The sequence below is a fragment of the Carassius carassius genome, chromosome 45 (assembly GCF_963082965.1).
Source record: "Carassius carassius chromosome 45, fCarCar2.1, whole genome shotgun sequence".
Taxonomy (NCBI): domain Eukaryota; kingdom Metazoa; phylum Chordata; class Actinopteri; order Cypriniformes; family Cyprinidae; genus Carassius; species Carassius carassius.
In genome coordinates this window covers 26,048,394-26,071,212 of record NC_081799.1, presented here as the reverse complement: position 1 = coordinate 26,071,212, position 22,819 = coordinate 26,048,394, and the positions used below count along the sequence as shown (strand labels likewise).

At 36.2% G+C, this 22,819-nt stretch overlaps 1 protein-coding gene across 2 annotated transcripts in view; it reads left to right on the top strand.

The window, feature by feature from the left end:
- The window catches only part of LOC132127807 (netrin receptor UNC5C-like), a 182,123-nt gene that overhangs the window by 100,989 nt on the left and 58,315 nt on the right, over positions 1-22,819 (top strand). For both annotated transcript variants that reach the window (XM_059539938.1, XM_059539939.1), the window contains exons 3-4: positions 2,112-2,255; positions 17,637-17,740. In XM_059539938.1, the coding sequence (XP_059395921.1) occupies positions 2,112-2,255; positions 17,637-17,740 (248 nt within the window). The remainder of the gene's footprint in view (positions 1-2,111; positions 2,256-17,636; positions 17,741-22,819) is intronic.

Below are 22,819 nucleotides of genomic sequence, written 5' to 3'. Positions count from 1 at the left end.
ACTTTCATTTGTGCAGATTCTCCAGTACAATGTTGTTTGCAGATGTTTAGTCGTAAAAGCTGATAACATTGCTTTTAACAGTTAATATTTAAAGCTTTACAAACATGTTCTGTGATCAGTTTGTCGTTTACCAGTTCATACTTCAGTCTTGCAGCTGAATTATGACTGGGGATGGGACGATAACCGGTTTTATTGATAACCGTGATAAAATGTGCTGAAGGTTAGTAATATCGTTTAAAAATGAATTATCATTAAAACCGTGTTTGATTATCGCGGTTTTAATAACTCACTATTAAATCATGTCCAGCCAGCAACAGTCTGACGCAAGCGCAGCGCACAATGTTTTTTTTGTTTTTTTTCGAGAAGGAATGGCGAAAGTCAGTGACTTTTCTATGCTTTTCTATGCTTCTACACTTTTCATTGTAAGGAAGGAAATGCCACAGAATTTAATCTTTCTTTAAATTAAGTGCATAGAGTTGCTTGTTTTATTAGTTGTTTGTTGATTATTAAATATAAAACTTGCTGAAATGTTTTCAGTGTGAGCATCAACTATTTTTGAACAGTTTCATCTCGTTTCAACAAAACCGTGATAATATTGATAATCGTGATAATTTTAGTCACTATAATCGTGATATTAAATTTTCATACCGTCCCATCCCTAATTATGACTGATTGAAAGAGGTTTAAATGTATTTGAAATGCACTTTTTTTCTAAGTATTCACTGCTCTTTTTCACACAGCAGGTTTTTTGTGTGTCCAGTTTTTTTTTTTCTGGACAACCTTCTTATGGATTTTACTTTAAATTGTGAGTTCCATTCAGGTTTCATGCCATTGGCACTTTATTCGAAGGATTGTTTACAATTTCACAGCAAAAGCTATAAAGCTTTTTCCCAGTAAATAATAAAATACAATGCACTGCAATTTTATTCTGTTTTATCCTTATTCTTCGTGAATAAGATTCCTTAATAAGCTTTGTTCGGGATGTTAAACTACTTTAGGAGCCCCAAGGACTGCCATGGTGAAAACATTATTTGAAATCTCCTTGTGAAATTTGCTAGAGTATGGGTCAGTGTTTTGATTGCAGAAGAGTTCGACAAAGGATTACGGACACATAATAAAACAACTCCAGGTATATTTTTGATGAGGATATGACAGTGCAAAATGGTTAAAATCTCTTAAAAATCTATGCTGAATGAAAAAGACCCTTTATTAATAATTTACTTGGGGAAAAAATGGGCAAAACTAAAATATAAGCACATAAACCGATTAATCGATTAATCGTAAAAATAATCGACAGATTAATCGATTATCAAAATAATTGTTAGTTGCAGCCCTATTTATTTTTATATTATCATTATAATTTTCTAAATAATATAATACTATAAGTATATATGTGTGTGTGTATATATGTATATATATATATATATATATATCACAAATTAATTACTGACACAAACTCCACCAACTTTAAATTATTTGTATTTATTTTCTAATAATTATACATGTTAACATTTGTTTTGATGATGATGACTATGAATGCAAGTTTCATAATTTTATATATATATTACCATTTTTATGGTAATATATTAAAAAATGTAAAAATAATATATTTATATTTAAAAATGTAAAAACACTAACACAGCTTTTTATGAACTAGTTAGAACATGGTATCTGTTGCAGACACACGTGATCTTGACTGGCAGTCTTTGAGATTCAGTCGATCTCTGTTTAAGTGGATGGAGCTGAAATTCTTGCCCGAGGGCTTCACAACAACCAGCTCGTTTTAGAAAACACTTGGAGCACGGGAGGAGGTCACGCGTGTGAGCTGTTAGACTGCACATCCTCATGAGTGTGTGTGTGTTCTGGTTTATGCTACAAAGTGAGACATTGTCCTCATAAGGATAGTAAAACCTGACATTTATGACATACACGAGGGAAAAAATTGATGAAAAATAGTAAATGATGCTTATCTGAAAGTGTAACAGTGGGGTTTGTCTAAGGTTAGGTGACAGAAAATATCATTTGGTCAGTCTAAGAGTAATAGAAGTCTATGGAAAGACCCCAGTATTCACAGAAACCTAATGTGTGTGTGTGTGTGTGTGTGTGTGCAGGTCTGGTGGTGCGGGAGGCCAGTATCGAGATCACCCGTCAGCAGGTGGAGGAACTCTTCGGTTTGGAGGATTTCTGGTGTCAGTGTGTGGCCTGGAGCTCGGCAGGAACCACCAAGAGCCGTAAAGCCCACGTTCGGATCGCCTGTGAGTCCAAACACACTACAGCACACACAAACACGACCCGAGACGACACGGAGGAGTGTATGCTGACGATTCCCCTTCCTCTGGTGGAAGTGTGTTGTGTGTTCCTCATTTAGTGTTGCTAACAAAAGCAGCATCCTTAATCGCATCAATCACAGCGCTGGTGTTTATAAGCAGCTGCTGATCTCAGTCCGTCCAGAAGCCTTCTCCTGAAGAGTTTATATCCACGGACAGAATGTCTTTCTTGATCTCAAACCCAGATACCTCTACAAACCCGCTTCAGACAATATAGTGACATTACAAAGGCGTCTTATCCCTGGGATTTTAAGTTAATATTTCAATTATATAACAACCCATTTGACTCATGACATGCTGGTAAACAAGTAAAACATTTAATGTATTTTTAAAAAGTTTCGATATGCATTTTTTTTTTTGTGCATCAATAATTAAATATAAAATAAATACTTAATATGAAATCTTTTTTTATTTTATGCAAATTGTTGTGTGTTAATTAAATATAAAAATAAAAGCTTAAATCATGCATATTACAAAATATTTAATGTATTTTTAAACATTGTTATTTTATGCAGATTTTCATGTATTGCTAATTAAATATGAAAATAAAAACCTAAATAATTCATAAATATAACAACCTTTTTATGTATTTAAACAAATATTTTAACATCATGCACATTTTGTATATTAATAATTAAATATATAAAAATAAATACTTAACAAAATCATATATAAAATATATATATAGTTTAATTTAAATGTTTGTTTATTCTTATTTAATTTAAATATTTGATTTAATAAGTAAAAATAAAATCATTTAACAATATAATACAAAATTTAAACTTTAAATAAAACATGTGAATTTAAATTCTCTGCAGATTTTCTTAGATTTTATCTGTTTATATTTTTATTTACAAGACATTTATTTGATATTATTATTATTATTATTATTATTGGTATTAAATAATCTAACGAATGGCATCCAGACATTTTTACCTGTGACTAAAATGTGCTTCTATTTGGGCTGCTGTTATCTTGTGGAGAAGGTTTGGTCAGTTTCCATCAGAGCCGTGGTCAAGCAGGTTGTTTTTCCAGCATCAGGACTTCTGAAACCTCACACAATCACAGTTCAGACGGAGGACATCTTCAGCGTGTGAATGAGAGATGCGTCCGCTCTGTGAAATGAGACCAGAACAGTCATTTCTTCATGAATCACTCTACTCTGATCGGGCTGTTTGTTTATTTTTGCATGCAGCCTTTAACACTGCAGCCTTTTTTATTGTCTGTTTACTTCTATTTGCTGTAGAACACTACAGTATTTGCCTTTTCAGTGAAAAGGCACCTAGTTGGGGCACTTAATTACTCCTCCTCGTTGACCTGTTGGGCTTTAGTTACAGTCGATGTCTAACACACATTCACTTGAGCCTGGGTCACTCGAGCTGGTCTCAGGTCAGTGATCTGCTCTAATGATCTCGTAATCGAAACGAGTCTCTATTCAGATGTCCTCTCTCTCTCTCTCTCTCTCTCTCCAGAGGCTAATGGAAACAGCAGTGATCATTTAGCCTTTTTCAGCGTCCCGTCTGTGACAGATGTTTTAATCAGGGCCTGAGTAACACTCCAGAGCGATAAATAAGCAGCGTTTTGTTGTTGTGGATCGCTGATCAATGGAAGCGCCGTAAAGTTCAGGAGCTGTAGAAGGCTGGCGCTCTCATTGAGGATATTAATGGTGAGCGTGATTTGTGAGCGTGTCGCGTCGAGCACTTCCAGCGTGAGTTATGAGGGGACGAGCTTCGATCCAGATGCAGATGCTGTTCAACACGGACTCACACACTGCTGAGATTTACTTCCACACAACACACTCAATAATAACACACTACTGTATTACTCACGCTAGCGCTGCTGTGTGTTTATTGTCACAGTGGATGTCTGACTCAAATACTGCAGTTGTCAGAGCACAGTGTGTGAAATACTGTGTCCAACAATGCAATGCATTTGACTTGACCTTCCATTTACAGTGTGATGAATGAACTGGGAGTCATTACAGCCTTTATTTAGAATCTTTTTGTTGGCTTTTACCTAAACACACTGCCAAATGAGAAGACACAATTTGTTCTAATATGCAAATTTATGATTTATTTGTAAGCTGATAACAAGATGATGATTATTGTGTAGAAAAAACAAAGATACAATTTACATTTTTTAAATAGATTTTAAAAATCATGTTGTTTAAAATAGTTTTTTTTAAAATTTATGACTTAAAGTTTTTTTTTTTAAGTATAAGCTGTATTTGAATTTACTACAGTATATATACATAAAACTTAATACTTAAAAATAAATATGTGCGTATATGTGTACATGCATAATTGCATTTGAATTACAACTGAAAAGTTTTAAAACATAGCTAAGTATTTGTAATACATTCAAAACTTAAATATTTAATCATTTTATATTTAAAATTGCTTGCAGTATACTATGAAATATGGTACATTTGGGTATGCAGTTTGCAGTTTAGTTTTTCAAACTACCTATATTCAAAATAGCATACTACTATTACCGTTTCTGCAAAATATAGTTATAGCACAAATAATAGTATGCTATTCTAAGAGGAGAATACTAGAATACTGCAGAGTATGCACTGTATACTACCTTCTGTACTATTCATTTAGTCAAACAGTATACATTATTCCCTGACAAACCGTTTCAAACAGTGTCACATACTACTGCATCCAGATAAAATGATTTTAGTATTTATACTCTAATTATGTGCAAATATTTATTTAATGTCGCAGCCTAATCAAATAATGAATCATGAAAATCACAGTTGACATTTCAGTGGTTAAGACTGGAAGTAGGTTGAGTGCAGTGCATTATGGGATGCAATATATTCTGTGTAGTGTGCACATTTAGTAGGTCATCTGGATATTTCAAGCATATGGGGAAATTGCATATTATACATGGTATGCACGCTATATATACTGCAGCAATCATAGGCGTAGTATGCTGTCCCAGTCTCAGTGTGTACTTAAGGCTGTTTTGTGGGTTTGAACGCTTATCTGAATGCAAACTCAGCGATTAAAGCTCAAATCAAATGCCGGATACCTTCATTGGTGTTCTCATTGACTGACGAGAGACTACAGCTATCTAAATTGCCTGTAATTCACTAACCTGTGTAATTTAGCACAAGTAGCCCAACACATGCACTCAGTGTAATTGTTTTCACATGCGTCCACGTGTGCGGCTGCGAGGAGGCTCATGGGAGCACGAGTGCGGTCAGGGGTTCGAGCGGATCTGCTGGCTGTGTTTGGCTGAGAGAAGCCGTCATCGTCTTGGCCAACACAAGCTGTGAGATTCACCCCGAAGCCAAAGCCAGCAGGAGACGCTTTGTTGTGTGTGTGTTTCACCCGACACATTTCATACAGTGGCAGATCTCAACACAAGCTCCGCTTTCAGTTTCATTCTTCTTTCTGTTGTGTTGCCAGCGTGTTTGTGAGTTACACACAGAATTTTAATACTTGATGTCAGAGGTTTGTTTCGAATATTTATTGTGTAAAACATTGATTGTTTTTAGGCCTTTGTAAGATTCAGCTTAAAGGGTTAGATCACCCAAGTATTAATTGTCATTAATAACTCACCCTCATGTCGTTCCAAACCCGTAAGACCTCCGTTCATCTTCAGAACACCGTTTAAGATATTTTAGATTTAGTCCGAGAGCTCTCAGTCCCTCCATTGAAGCTGTGTGTACGGTCTACTGTCCATGTCCAGAAAGGTAAGAAAAACATCATCAAAGTAGTCCATGTGACATCAGAGGATCAGTTAGAATATTTTGAAGCATCGAAAATACATTTTGGTCCAAAAATAACAAAAATTACGACTTTATGAAGAGGTTAAAATAAAAACAATCATTGTCCATACTGGCATTTCCACTGCGTTTCAGAAAAAATCTCCTTCCATACTATATGACCAAAAGCATGTGTTACATGACCATTCATGCACACTGTAGCATCATGCTAAATAGGATTCATATTCCACTTTTACTCAAATCAAGCAATCTACCATCCCAAACTTTTGCATAAAGTACGCTGAATGTTTAAAGCGTGTAGTAAGATTCGGTGGAATGAGAACTGCGTGTAATTTGATTTGAGTCGTGCAGCTGAAGCTTCTCTTCTGAAAGTTTGTTGTGTTCCTGAAAGTCTGGAGACTGAAATGCAGCATCTATCGTCTCCAGCCTTGCATTAATTTCTAATAGGCAGAAAGGTTGTGTAGCGCTACATATCACAAATGGCATTGTAATGCATTTGGCCCATTAGAGGAGGTAATAAATTCAGCGTGTGTGTTTGCTCATTTCCACCCTGCTCCACTCTAGCGTACATTATTCACCACTCAGGTTTTTGGCACAGGAATGGCACAAAATATGGATGCCGTTTTGTCCAGAACCCCAAAGTGCTTTAAATTGGGCCGCTTGTTTCAACCGCTGCTAATGTGAGAAACCCACACGGCGAACGGCGAACGAACATATACTGAGGAGAGCTTTGATTTCACTCAAACTGCTCAGATGGATTGGAGGAAGAAACTTTCCTCAAACCGTTCGCCAGGATGTAATGAGTCAGTCCAAGGAACATGCGATCGCATGCCAATTTTTACTTCTGTGCCTCGTTTTCATTTAATTCACCCTGTTAAGGTTGAGAGTATTTTTGCGAGGAGCTGCTATTTGGTTGCAAGAGTTTTGGGGTGGTTATGTGTTATGAGGTTGCTTGGGTATTCTAGGTGGTTGCTAGGGTGTTTGTTGAAATTTGTTGTTGTCTAACAGCTGCTATATTTTTGTCTTTTCTTGTGAACTCATAGTGTTGAGCTGGAGAGCTGCAGTATTTAGTGCCGTCTCTGACTCCAGACTGTGTTCACGTGTGTCAGAACACGAGGGGTTAACTGTGGTCTCGAGGGACGGCTGTAATGAATGAAAACGCTGGTAATTGGTGTGAGTTGTTTAAACTTCCAATGACAGCATGGCGTGTCGACTGACTCATGCTTTAAACAGCCACTCAGCCGCTGTTATTACAGTAATGGCCTCCGATGCGACTGAAGCCGTTTCCTACATACTTATTTCACTTCCAGTGGTGTGGAAACAGAACGGAGAGAAATCTCAGTTTTCACTGTTTTCTGTGCTCTGTTGTGTGTTATTTCATCCACACAGCCAGGTTTGTATGTGTGTGTGTGTGTGTGTGTGTGTGTATATAAATATATGTATATATATATATATATATGTGTGTGTATATTAAATTAAATTAAATTAAATTAAAATAAAAAATTTAATTTATGCATTTAGCAGACGCTTTTATCCAAAGCGACTTACAGTGCATTCAGGCTAACAATTTTTACCTATCATATATATATATATGTATATATGTATGTATATTTATTTTTAATTGTGATTAATCGTGATTAATCGCATAATTGTCATGAGTTAACTTGTTATTAATCGCAAATTAATCGCTCATTTTTATCTGTTCTAAATGTACCTTATAAAATGAATACTTTTCACGTTTTTAGTGCTATAATCAACATGTGCATGGCCAAATATGGATGCTTTATGCAAATGTATGTTTATTATTAGTGAAACCAAAGTCAACATAGAGCATGAAGAGTAGACATGTTTCAAATTCATAGATATTTTTCAAAATAACTTCGTCTATTAGACACATGAAAAAAGAACAGAAATACCAGGTTCCCATTACTTCTCTTTATTTGATGATTTTTATTTTTTTTGTCTGACAACCAAAATAATATGAAATAGTTTCTGAAACGCATCCCATTAAGATTACATAACCAGCTCTCCCTTCCAAGATGTTAATCTGCACAAAAAGCCTTATAACCGAGCCATCATCTGATGAAATCAAATACACAGAAGATAAAGACCACAGCTTCAGTGTCTTTTGATCAATCAGTGAATATAACTACTGATCAGAATAAAGTTGTGTTTCTTCTAACAGCAGCTGTGTGTGTGTGTGTGTGTGTGTGCCTGTCTGTCTGGTTGAGAGTTTCTCTCTGGACTATTTTTATATCACATCTTTTTTGAAATATAATGTGCCAAACAGCCTGTATGTGAAAATAATTCATAATTAGAGGATCTTTTGGGATACTGTACCCATCCAAACATACCATAAAACCCTTCATCATGAGCAACATCTTTGGGCTTCTGCTTGAAGGAGATACCTAACACACACAAACCACATGTTTCTGTCAAACACAGCTATAACACATTGAGTTAACAAGCACTGGCTCTGTTTCATAACAGATATAATTATAATCCATCCATATACGCATGAAACGTTTCTTTATCATCAGAGCATCGACTCCAGCAAACTCGTCTCCTGTTTTTGCGCCTCTGGTCCAAATTTAAGCAAATTCTCTGTTGCATGTGTGTAGAGAGAGTGTAATCTACACACTATAATTTACAGTATAATATTATGGTACATCAGAATTAAGACACATCTTGGTTTTGTGTGTAAATGATGTGTGTAGCCTCCACACAGCACAACAGAGACACTTTTTCACTTTAACAGCCTTGGATTATTTTGCAGTTATTTTAAATTATTTGTATTTATAGTTTCACTTGTGAAAACATTTGTGACTATTTATTTAATAATAATATATTAATTATTTTTGGCGAGTATTTAATATTTTATTTTGTATAATATATATATATATATATATATATATATATATATATATATATATATATATATATATATATATATATATATATTATATAATTTTTAATTAATATATATTAAATATTATAATTAAATATGTATTGATAATAATTGCAAATAAAATAAAATGCATAATACATTTATTTCAACAAATGTTAAAATATTATATATAGTATTAAAATAAAATGTATGTAGTTTTGATGTATTATATATACTGTAATTTGTTGTTGCAATATTTTATTTTATTTACTATATTTTAAATATAGATTACTCTACATGCTCATTAAATACACCAGCCTGAGAACCTGAGCTAAAGAAGTTAAATATAGTCATGAGATTTATGTGAAATAAGCATAATTTTCTAACTGTACTGGTTTTTGATATTCCTGTCATTCGTCGCTCAAGTGTGCGTCTGTGATTGAGATGATGGCTGCTGACTGAAGGCCCTTGAATGGGATTTCCTTGATTGTCATTTTCTCTTCAGGTAGCGTGTTGTCGATCTCTGTTGTGAGCACAGATGGATGAGGCTGAGGCGTGTGCTCTATATAACACTAACGTCCTCCACCTCCAGCAGAACTGACGGAGTGCCTCCTGCTCTCTCCTCTCCCGCTGTGTGTGGGAAATATTGGATTCTTATTAGAGTCTCTCTGTATCTGTCGTCCTCTGTGGAGCTGGACAGCCGTAGAGGAGACAGACAGAGATGGAGGAGACACAGAGGAGAGCGTGGGAGCGCCGCTCATCCATCAATGTCAGCAGCAAAGACACGCCCCTCTGTATGATTGACAGCGCATTCAGCCAATCGCTGTCAGTCTGCCCTGCTCTCATTTGGTAGCACAGAAGTGACAAAGTCATCTAGATTTGTTTGAAGTCAAAGCAGCTCGAGAAGTGACAGGAACGTGTGTCAATACGGCCGGATCTTTCATTTTATTTTACTTTTTTATTTTACCATTTTGAGCATGCAAACAATTCTTTGTCTATCCGAATTCTGTATGCCCATTCAAATCATGTTTGGTTATAGACACATTTATAACTTTTGTTTAAAATATTTTAAAATATTTTAATTATATTTTTAGCCTTTATCAACAATATTATTTATTATAAGAAATTATTATGTAGCATTATATGAAGTGTTAATTTGCAAAACACAGACAAAAATTTTTTTTTTTCATTGTATATTCCAGTTAATCTTTATAAAACTAGAGTTGGGTTATTTTGATTAAGTAAAAAAAAATGTAGCTAATTAACAATAAAAACATTATAAAAAAAGTTGCTTATGCAAATAAACTCTTCATATTTTAACATATATTAATTATTGTCTGTCCTCAGCTTTTATATACAACGTGATTATAAGAAAGAAATATTAACACACTGTAATATAGAAGCGGTCTATGTAGGTTTTGAGACATATGTGATGCACAACTAGCAATAAGAAGAAACACTGAGCCGAATGTGAGTCTTTGTTTATGATGTTTCTATCACTCTCAGAGAAATGAATCTGAACCCATTTGTCATCATGACACTGTTTTCTCATCATGGACCGATGATAAATCTGTAAATCACACTGACGGCAGATAAGCAGCAAATATTGTTGGGAAAATCCACATGGGCTTTAAATGAAACCGGTCAGAGAAAAGCAGGGCTCATTCATTCATTCATTCATTCATTCATTCATTCATTCATTCATTTATTAAGCACAGATAAACATAAGGCAAGGCAAGGCAATTTTATTTATACAGCACATTTCGTACACAATGGTAACTCAAAGTGCTTTACATAAAAGAAAGTAAAATAGTAATGAAGAAAAATAATAACAAGAATAAAACAAGCAATTTTAAAACTTTTAAAATGATTAAAACTGTACTTATTTAAAATGAATTTAAAACAGTTAGAAAATGATTTTACGTAAAATTAGATTAAAAAAACAGTGTAAATATATATTGCAATCAGTTCGGACATTGCACAGTGCTCATTCAATAAATGCACAGATAAACAGATGAGTTTTAAGTCTAGATTTAAATGTGACCAGTGTTTTAGCACATCTGATCTCTGCTGGAAGCTGATTCCACAGTAACTAAAGGAGGACTCCCCTTGTTTTGTGTGAACCCTTGGTATTTCTAACTGACTCGATCCTAGTGATCTGAGTGGTCTGTTAGGTTTATATTCAGTGAGCATATCTGAAATATATTTCGGTCCTAGGTCATTTAGTGACTTATATACGAGTAAAAGTACTTTAAAATCAATCCTAAATGTAACTGGAAGCCAGTGTAAGGACCTGAGGACTGGTGTGATATGCTCAGATGTTCTGGTTCTAGTCAGAATCCTGGCAGCAGCGTTCTGGATGAGCTGCAGCTGTCTAATGGTCTTTTTGGGAAGGCCGGTGAGGAGCCCATTACAATAGTCCACCCTGCTGGTGATAAAGGCATGAACAAGTTTCTCCAAGTCTTGGCTGGAAACAAAAGATCTAATTCTTGCAATGTTTTTTAAATGATAGTATGCTGATTTAGTTACTGCTTTGACATGACTATTGAAACTAAGGTCTGTCTCCAGAATCACACCAAGATTCCTGACTTGATTTTTAGTTGTTTGACCCCAAGAGTTAAGGTATGCATTCACCTTGAACACTTCATCTTTGTTTTCAAATGCAATGACTTCAGTTTTTTCCTTGTTTAACTGAAGAAAGTTCTGGCACATCCAACTATTAATTTCATCAATGCATTGGCAGAGGGAGTCAATTGGACTGTAGTCATTTGGAGATAAGGCTAGGTAAATCTGGGTATCATCAGCATAGCTGTGATAGGCAATTTGGTTCTTTCTCATTATTTGACTTAGTGGGAGCATATACAGGCTAAACAAGAGCGGTGCAAGAATTGAGCCTTGTGGGACTCCGCATGTCATGGACGTCCACTTAGACTTATGCTCTCCTAGACTCACATAATAGCCTCTCCCTTCTAAATATGGCCTGAACTATTGGAGTACCATCCCAGAAAGCCCGACCCAGTTTTCCAGTCTCTCTAGTAGTATGTTATGATCGACAGTGTCAAACGCTGCACTGAGATCTAGCAATACCAGCACCGATATTTTGCCAGAGTCACAATTTAAGCGAATATCATTTATTATCTTAATGAGTGCTGTCTCTGTGCTGTGATGTGATCGAAAACCAGATTGAAAATTGTCCAGGTATCCATTTGAGTTTAAGTATTTGTTCAGCTGATTAAAAACGACCTTTTCTATAATTTTACCTATAAAAGGAAGATTAGATATTGGTCTAAAGTTGCTCAAAATGGTGTTATCAAGATTGCTCTTTTTCAGGAGGGGCTTAACAACTGCAGTTTTTAAGGAGTTTGGAAATGTCCCAGAAAGAAGTGAGGCGTTCACAACTTCTAAAAGATCAGCTTCTAAGCAGTTAAGCACACTTTTGAAAAAAGATGTGGGAAGTGTGTCAAGATAGCAGGTTGACGATTTTAGGTGCTGCACTATGTCTTCCAGAATTTTGCTATCAATTGCTTCAAAAATAGACATAGTATCTTTTTGATATTGTGGCCGAATCTGTCTGACCTCTGCATTACTTGAGGATGTGCTAATCGCCTTCCTGAAAAAAGAGTACGGGTGTTATTTAAGTTACTGTTTATAAGGCTTGAGAAGAAATTCTGTCTAGCTGTGGCTAGTTTCACATTAAAAGCATGAAGGCTGTCTTTGTAGATGCTATAGTGAATTTCAAGTTTTGTCTTCCTCCACATCCGCTCGGCTTTTCTGCATTGTCTTTTCATAGTCTGAACTGCTGTTGATCTTCTCCAAACTGATTTCTGTCTGTTTGTTTTCTTACTGACTATTATTGGATCAATATCATCAATAACATTCTTAACTTTTGAGTTGAATGAATCAAGGAGAATATCAACAGAGTCTGCAGAAATGCTTGGTGTTAAAGATATAGCCTCCATAAATAGTACACTTGTGTTCTCGTTAATACATCTCCTTCTGACAGAGACCGATCTAGATTCAGTTGTAGCAGACATCAAAATATCAAAGAAAATACAGAAGTGTTCGGATAGTGCTACATCTTTAATAACAATGTATGAAATGTTTAGACCCCTACTGATGATTAAGTCTAGAGTGTGTCCACCTTTGTGTGTGAGTCCATGCACATGCTGAGTCAAGTCAAAAGTGTTTAGAACCATTATCATTTCTTTTGTAGTTTTGTTTTCTGAATTATCTATGTGAATATTAAAATCCCCTGCAATAGCAAAACAGTCAAACTCTGAGGAAATCATTGATAATATTTCTGTGACCTCTTCAACAAAGGCTGGAGAGTATTTTGGAGGCCTGTAAATAATAATAAACAGAATGCGTGGAGCACCTTTCAGCACAATCCCTAGATATTCAAAAGACAAGTAGTGACCAAATGACACTTGCTTGGATTGATAGACATCTTTAAATAGAGCAGCTACACCTCCACCTCTCCTAACAGTCCTGCAGACACTCATGTAAGTGAAGTTAGGAGGGGCTGCTTCATTAAGGACTGTTGCATTGCAGCTGTCTTCTAACCCTGTTTCGATTAGAAACATAAAATCCAGATTGTTTGTGGTTATAAAGTCATTGATTAGAAATGATTTATTTTTTAGTGAGCGAATGTTTAAAGATGCTAACTTGATGGCTGTGCTTTGTGTCTTTACATCAATTTTAGTTTGATGCATAATAGGCCGCAGATTAGATGAGTTTGCCCTTCGGCTTGAGATGGCCTTAGACTTTCTATCACGTGATAAAACTGAAATAGAGAAAGCTACAGGCACACTGGGTTCCCGCTTGTTCTGTAAGCATTTGTGAATGTTGCTGTTATTATAGCGGGGACCCGACACATATCACTGAGAGCTGCTATCAGTTGTTTTTGGTTCACCTTCAGCAGCTAGAGGGTTTGGGCCCTGGCGTTGTGGCAGTGGTCGAAGAGCTTTCGCAGGAGCAGGGACCACAGGCTTTGGTGGTTTTGGGGCCTGCCGTTTTTTTTGTGATATCTGCGGGCTTGCAGCAAATGAGTGAGAGAGTTTAGTCCCAGCATACACCAGTTCCTCCATTTTCTGTGAGAAGCACAGAAGTGGAGATGCTGGAGAAAGTGATAATGTGTCTGGTGAGATGGGCTGTGTCTCTGGTGTTTCCGGTGGCTGTGATATGTTGTCCTGGCTTCCCTGGCTGTTTTCCAGAAAGTCATCCCTGGGTGCTGAATCTTGTAGCTGTTTTGATACATCACAGTCTGTCTGTGAGGAGCTCTGTGGGCAGGGTTCAGTCGGGATAGTGTCCATGAGCAGTGCTTGTTTTGGCTGCATGGTGTTATCAGTGTCCTTGTGGGATATGTCAACCACATGATGACTTGGACCCGGTGTGTGTGTGCTGAATGGATTGACACACTCTGCTGAAGGATGACGGAGGGAAAAGTAGATATTGTCCTTAAACACTCTAGCACCAAGTTTGTTTGGGTGGAGGCCATCCGGTTTAAACAATTGTCTATGGCCCCAGAAAAGATTGAAGTTGTCAATGAAATTCACTCCTTTTATATTACAAGATTTTTGTAGCCATGTGTTCAGCCCAAGCAACCATGAAAACATATTTGTTCCACGTGCTGGGAGTGGTCCACTGATGAACGACTGAACTTTGAGTCTTAGAAGTGTTTCAAAGAGTTCACTGAAGTCCTTCTTAAGGAGTTCTGACTGCTCTTTCCGAATATCATTCTTCCCCACATGGATGATGATTCGATTTGCAGTCTTGTGCTTCATCAGAATGTTCTGAAGTTCCTTGTTCACATCAGAGACCGTTGCTTGAGGAAGGCAGCATGTTGTTGTAGTCCTGCTACGGATGTTTCTGATAACAGAGTCACCCACTATCAGAGTCCTTGGCTCGGCTGCGCTCTGAGCTGAAAGCCGCTGTCTGCTCGTCCTTGAGCGCCTGTTAGTAGCGATGTTAGCTGCTGGCTGATCAGATCCATCTTTAAATACATTTGGTGATTCCTCACCCACATTCATTAATGCTTCAAATCTGTTCTCAAGATGTATAGGGGGTGGTTGAATGCCAGTATTCACAAGCCTTGTCCTAGTCGAATCTGGGGTAGAGGAAGCTACGGCAGCAATACGAGAAACTCGTGACAATCTGATATTTCGTTTTCCTTTGGGTCTCGCTCCCTGTTTGTGCCATCGATTAGTGTGGCGATCAGTTTCGGCTTGTTCCTCTACACTTGGTATAAACTGTTGAGATCCATAAGATTCATGGGACTCACCGGCTGTATGCTGAGAGGGTCCATGACGACTGTCTGCGAAGTGTTCCGTCTGTTTTGGAAGTCCAGCAAGTAACTTTGTTTCAAGAATCACAATCCTTTGTAGAAGTTTGCAGCAGTTCATGCAACAAGTAGATCCAACAGGAGGCATTTTCTCTCTCTTCTGTTTGAATGTAGGCAGTTGTTTTCCCCTCTCTGGAATGTAAGCTGCTGGCAGTGGGAGGCAAAGTTTTCTTTTTGTAGTATTATTCCAGTCCCAAAGAGTTTTTAGTTTTAGCGTGTGTGCCAAAAAATCTGTTTTTTGAGCACTGTGCTGATCTGCTGATGTAGCAATCTTAGAAAAATCAGAGAAAAGTACAGAAATAAGAAGAAAGCGCAGAGCAGTAAGCTAGAACGTCCGAACGGTAGCAAAGCCGGAAGCCTTGGTGCAGCAGTTGACCATAGTGCTGTACAAATAAAATAAAACCAGAAAAAAAAGAATAACTTCTATATTTAAAATATAAAGATAATTTAACAAAGGGCTCATTAAACTCACTAAAACAGTATTGTACATAGGTTTGCTTATGCATTCATGCTTAGACATTATAAAATCACTTATGACATTTAAAATCACGTTTATTCAAAGTTGACAATTTTGTTCATACAGACCTATCAGTTTTTACAATTATGCCAGATTAAGATTAATTACACTGAAACCTGAAAATGAAACATAAAGCCTTAAAAAGAGAAGACTTGCAATAAGTATTGTTACCTGTCATTAATTTAAAATATCTATATATGCAACAATGTGTGTGTACGTGTGTGTGTGTCTGTGTGTCTGTGTGTGTCTGTGTCTGTCTGTGTCTGTCTGTGTGTGTCTGTGTGTCTGTCTGTCTGTCTGTCTGTGTGTCTGTGTGTGTCTGTGTGTCTGTGTGTCTGTCTGTCTGTGTGTCTGTGTGTCTGTGTGTCTGTGTGTTTGTGTGTGTGTGTGTGTGTGTGTGTGTGTCTCTGTGTGTGTGTGTGTCTGTGTGTGTGTGTGTGTGTGTGTAAGCATGCTTATTGAGTATTAATATAATAATAATAATAAAAACTATATAGGCATATTTAAAAACAATGAAAAGCTGATAAGAGTGCACAACAAAATAACAAAAACTTTAAATTAAAATGAAACCAAAAAAGAATATAAAAATAAAATGTAGTTAATAGTAGCAGAAGTTATAATTGATACTAAAACAACATGTAGTCATGCAGTGAGATGGAGATGTTGTGTAACGTCAGTGTTAAACTGTGTAATGGCATTAATATTCAGCGTGAAGCAGAAAGTCATTACAGCTCTGGACATCAGTATGTGCTGCCACACGCTCCTCGTCCCGCGCCATGCTTTATTCACGCTGGAAGTCAAATATGTCCCGGGAAAGCAGAAGGTGTGTGAGGAGCTCAGGTGAATGCAGAATGAAGACATGGATCTGTATTCCAGCAGAAGCTGAGAGGAGAGATGGCCAGCACTCTTAAATATTACATCTCATGATGTCAGAGAGAACGAGCAGCATCTAAAGTCACGCTAGACATGTGTGACGAGAGAAACGCTGATTACTGCAGGACAGATGCATTTCTCCTGTTCACTCGCTGTGACTCTGCTTCTGTTTTACAGCAGTTTCAGAGAGCGCTCAACACAGGGACATCTTTATAATGCATTAATGATGTTTTGGTTTGTGCCCTATCAGTCAGTCAATCAATTAATCAATCAATCAGTAAATAAATAAACATGTCAGATAAATAAGTGCATTTAATAAATAACTGCCATTGCCATTTATTTGTAGTCTATTCAATTTGTGAAGATTTATTCTATTTAAGAAATTTGCTAGCAGTTTCTAAGTGAAAATTGTTTTATTGCCATTTTATTTCAGTGTAGGTTTTTAAAGGAAATTACTAGTACTAATTTACAAAGTAATTTTGAGACACTATGTATTTATTATTTAATTTTGTGCACGACAGTGCAATTTAATTGCGATTAATCGCAGAAAGTCATGCGATTAATCGTGATTAAAAAAAAATTGATCGTTGCCCAGCACTAATGTGTGTGTGTGTGTGTGTGTGTGTGTGTGTGTGTGTGTGTGTGTGTGTGTGTATATATATATATATATATAAGGAACTCATGTGACACTGAAGACTAGAGTAATGATGCTGAAAATTCAGCTTTGATCACAGTAATCAATTACTTTTTAACAGATATTCACATTGAAAACAGCTGTTTTAAATTGCAATAATATTTCACAATTTTACTGTATTTTAAGTCAAATAAAAGCAGCATTAATGAGCAGAAGAGAGATTTGACCAGTCATGTAGTTTCCTGGATGATTGCATTGAGTCTATGTGTTCATTCATATGCATTCATGCTGAAAACATATATTTGTGGTTCCTTCACAGATCTCCGGAAAACATTTGACCAGGAGCCTCTGGGGAAGGAAGTGTCGCTCGAACAGGAAGTGCTTCTCCAGTGCCGCCCACCAGAAGGAATACCTGCCGCTGAGGTACAGTCACAGTCACACACACACACACACACACACACACAGAGCGTGGCACTCTCCACTGATGAATTTTCTATTGAATTAGAGATTAACGTTTGTTACGGGCTGAAGCAAAGGTAAACTGCTCGGCAGCTGATGTGTAGATAACTCAATCACCTCAACTAAATGTCAGACTTTGTTGAGAAACATTTAGCTCAGTGGCCACCTGTTAATTCCCGTTTAGCTACACAGGACATATCGATTGGGACATCGATTGCAGCAGGAGTGGGCTGTCAGACAAACTCGTCCTCACAACACCAGAAAGTTTCAGCTAAACAGGATTAATAGGCGGCAGCCGTAAAGGATTTTCTCAAAGCATCCGCTCTTTTTTTCTTTCCCAAAGCATTAGTCTTTGCCATGAAAAAGAGAGTGGAGTGGGCTGTAGTCCGCCAGCAAACATCCTCCAGGCAGCTTAAGACACTCAATGGACAGATTTGGGAGGCGAACGCCTCGGGCTGTGTTTTTCCAGCTTTTTAATCATCTGAACACACGTTATGACGATAACCATTAACTTAAGACTATCTTAAGCTCGCTCGCTTCCCCAGAAGACAAGGATTTAGTGAAAATTACTGTGAAAAACTATTTGGGCGAGAGACCTGATTAAAGCTCATCAAAACTTGCATATAACTGATATAAATAAGTTAGGACATGAAATTACTTGTGTTAAAAAATGACCGCGTTGTAAATTAATTTGAAGCGAGTTTCTGGTGGTAACATTTGGTACTGCATCCGAACGAAATCACTTTTTTTTTTGTTTTGTTATATCAACCTCAAACTTTTTCACAGTGTGATGTAAAAATATGTAAACGACGATCGCTTTTTAGTCTACAACACATTCATGTCATTGAGATAAAATAAATAAACTGACTGCCACACAGGGAGCACCAGAGCATTAAAACTACAACTTTAAATGCATCCGCACTGCAGATGATGTACATTTTAGGCTCAATATTGTCTGATTTTTCTCTATTTCAGCAACAAAAATAGTTTCAAACTAGTCAAAGCTGAGCTGCTGTGAATCTCAGAGCAAAACATGATGAACGTATCTGCGTTTTTGAATGAATCGGGTGAGTCAGTGATTCAATGACTCGTTCATAAGGACATTGAATCAGCTGCCTTGATGAATCAAATGAATTAATGATTCAGTGACAAAGACCAGTGAATTGTTGTTTTAGTTTCATTTTATTAAAATTACGTTTATGATGTAATATTTATGTGACTGATCAGAAGGTCTAATTTGTGAAGCATAGAGTCCTGGAAAAGTTAAAGTGGGACGTTTTTATATAAGCACCTTGATGTTTAGAGCAGAATAGGATGCACACATGCACAGTGTCAGAAACGAAGAACAGGGCTTTCATTGGGCGAAATGGCTGGTGGAATATTTTCGAGAAGCTGGAGCATTTGGTTGTGTGCAGATAAGCGGCGTCTTTCATGAAGCACTGCTGCTTTTCACACAGGTTTGGATATTTCCTTCTGAAGATCACAGAATGACCAATCGGCTTTTTGTGGCCGCAGGGAGAGTTATTTATTTCCTGTTTTGGCTGGAAAAATGGGGAAACGGTGAAACATGCTTGTGTGTGAATCGTGAGTTATGAAAGCATTCAGAAATAAAATAAATAACTGTATCAACGCAAGGATCTGAATTTCAGTGCAATAGTGCAAGATTAAGTCCAGGGTTATGTGATAATATCAGCACAGATCTGTTGTGTTTGCTGAATCAATAGATGTAAACCTTAATGATCAATAGAAAATATATAAACCAACTTCTTTCCAAAATCTTGCAATCATGAAGAGATTTCACAATCAAAAAATAAAATAAGCAAATAAATGCATTGAACTTTTACAAAATTAAAAGCTAATGTGGAATTGAAATTTTTAGCATTTATTATTATTATGTAAAATTATTGCAAACTTGTTAAATGAAAAATTATTATAATTGTTAAATTCTTGCAAATTTGTTAAATTAAAAATGAACAAAATGCAAATTTTCTGCATTTATTATTATGTAAAATACTTGCAAACTTGATCACTTAAAAATTTATATAAAATATACATTTTCAGCATGTATTATTATTAGTAATAGTAGTATTTATTATTTTATTTTTCAATGCAGATTCACTCCCAACAAAATCACCACACTAATTCAGTCTTACTTTAATATATGTATTAAAGCAACTGGGAATTTTGACAATTCCTGTATTTTCATCTATTGTAGAAATACAAAGCATCACAGTTTTTTCCAACATCATGCAGATCTAGTTTGGTTCTTTATTGAAGCATTTATTAAATCCCTTTGGATAATGATTGAATATATGGTTTAGCATTCATTCATTATGCCATTTTCATCAGTTGGATTTAAGTCAGAAGCTCTTGGAAAGCTAGTCCAGCAGCACTTAACCAAACACGAGCTGTGTTCAGTAAAACCCACGAGCGCTGGGGGTCAGACGAGACAATCTCTGATTGGAGCTGGAGAGCTTTTCCTTTGATTGGCTCTAAAAAGGACCCACGCTTGACCTGGAAAAGTCGAGTGAAGTGTCCAGAAGCCGGATGGCTTTACTGCAGGTAGAACTGCTGACAGAACAAATGGGGCGTAATCAGAAGAGAGCCGTTTCCCACCAGTTCTACAAATTCAGGAACACTTTTTATCCTTTAACAGAGGAAGGACCTTTCTGGCAGCAGAAACATCTCACTCGCATTAAAAGCAATTTGCGTCGGAGAGATGTAGATCACAGATGGCGCCCGCTTCATTTCACTTGGCATATTCTGCTGAAGTTATTTTCTTCCTTCCATCATTTGTTTGTGCCATTATGTTTCTCAGCTCAAACACGGTTCAGTCTGAGCCGACTCCATCACACATCTATATATCCCTGCTGCTTTTCTTTTGCATCAGTCCTTGTGTTAAGTATTGTTGATTAAGTGTTATTTTAGTATCATTTAAATACTATTATATTTGGATAATAATTTAAGTTTTTGTTAATTTTATTTTAGTTTTAGTTATTTTAGTGCATCATTGCATTGGAAACTAACTGAGATATATATATATATATATATATATATATATATATATATATAAATATATATATATATATATATATGTGTGTATATATATATATATATATATATAAATATATATATAAAAATATATATAAATTATAATATTATACAATATATAAATTATAAAAATAATATATAAATAAATGTATATGTGTGTAAGTGTGTGTGTGATATATATAATTTGTAATGTATAAAATGAATGCATATTTTATTTTAGTTAACATCAGTGCTTAATTTGTAAATTGCGAGGTCCCGGAAGAAAGCGGGGTAACGGATCCTGCATGTAATTACAGGAGGGAGAGGTAACGGAGCACTCGTGCAATCACATTAGTGGACCAGTTTAAGGGATTTTAAGAGCGTGCATCAGTTGCATTTAGTCTGTAAGGACATGAATAACATGGAAATACCATGCGATTTTAAAACAACAATTTCCAGGCCTAAAAATGTTTTGACGTTTTGCTTCACATCAGCGCATCTCGTCTGCACTACAGCGACCTGCTGCAAGCTGAGATACAAGACTCAGTCGCATTTCGATCGGGACAGCTGACAGAACTGTCACTTGACTAATCGGGTAATTGTTGTATTGTCACAAAAATGTATAATTTGAACACCTTTTAAGTATTTTAAGCCATTTGGTACTCGTGTGCTCCACAGGCTGTATCACAGTATGTGCCCTCAGTCACATCCAAAGCTCGTGCGTATAAAGCCGTCTCGCGAGTATTAGCCTATATGAGTTATTTTTCATAGTTTGTTTTGTTTAAGCATCCAAATACAAACAATATGATGTCTGATGGTTTTGACAAATAAAACAGTTTCATGTCACGCTCTACTAAAATACAGGGGGGAAAGAAAGAAAAGGCGGAAAAATCAATAATTAAACACTGCGTCGTCAGTGTTGGTGTTGTATCAGACACGTGCAATTAACATCAGGCTATATGAAAAACAAGCTCAAATGAAGTTAACAAGGTCTTTGGCCGTGAATGAGGAGATCTGTGTTTTGTCCTCATCTGAGGCAAATGCAGCACATTATATGCTATCCTCACCTTTTACAGGCTAGGATATAACGTTTATTGTTGCTATATGGGCGCTTGGTTTTTTCTTGTTGTTTAATACACAAATAAATTTCATGATATAAAACTATTAAGCACTTATGCACAGCAGGATATTTAAAACGTACAAAAGTATATTGGCTAGATGGCAAAAAACCTACTTCTCCAGTCTTCAAGCACACACAAACAATAGCCTTAACAGACAATGTTTGAGTAAAGAAAATGCTGTACTATTCAAACAGTTATGTGTTTACCCATGCTTTGGGAATAAGCGGAGATCCGTCTCCTCCAGGCTCCAGGCAATGGCATTACGAAGTTTTACTGACAAGCTGTTTTAAATACTTATCATTGGTTAAATATTTGTAAAACCCTCTGATTTAAAATAATAATAACGAATTATAATAGAGATGTTAATTTTGGTTAATTTTTCATGGCACATATCTGTCTGCCATACGGAAACGAGGAGGAGGGGGATCTGCCAAAATGAGCACTATTTAAAATTAAGCCCTGGTTAACATTTAATTTAAGTAACATTTTTTATATATATATATATATATATATATATTTTTTTTTTTTTGTTAACTATAATAGCCCTGATTCAGAGTGAATGCATTCATGCTACAAATTTCAATTATGATACATTTATGTTTGTCTACAAAGTTAATTTTCAGCATGCATTTTTAAAGGAATAGTTTCCCCAAAAATACTAATATCCTCAGGCCTCCAAAGATTAGGATGAGTTTGTGTCTTCATCAGGTTTGTAGAAATGTAGCACTGCATCAGTGTCTCATCAATGGATGCTCTGCAGTGAATGGGTGCCGTCAGAACGAGAGTCAGTAAAAACATCACAATAATCCACAGCACTCCAGTCCATCAGTGAACATCTGGAGAAGACAAAAGCTGCATTATAGGATGCATTTGTGGAATGTTTATATTTCAT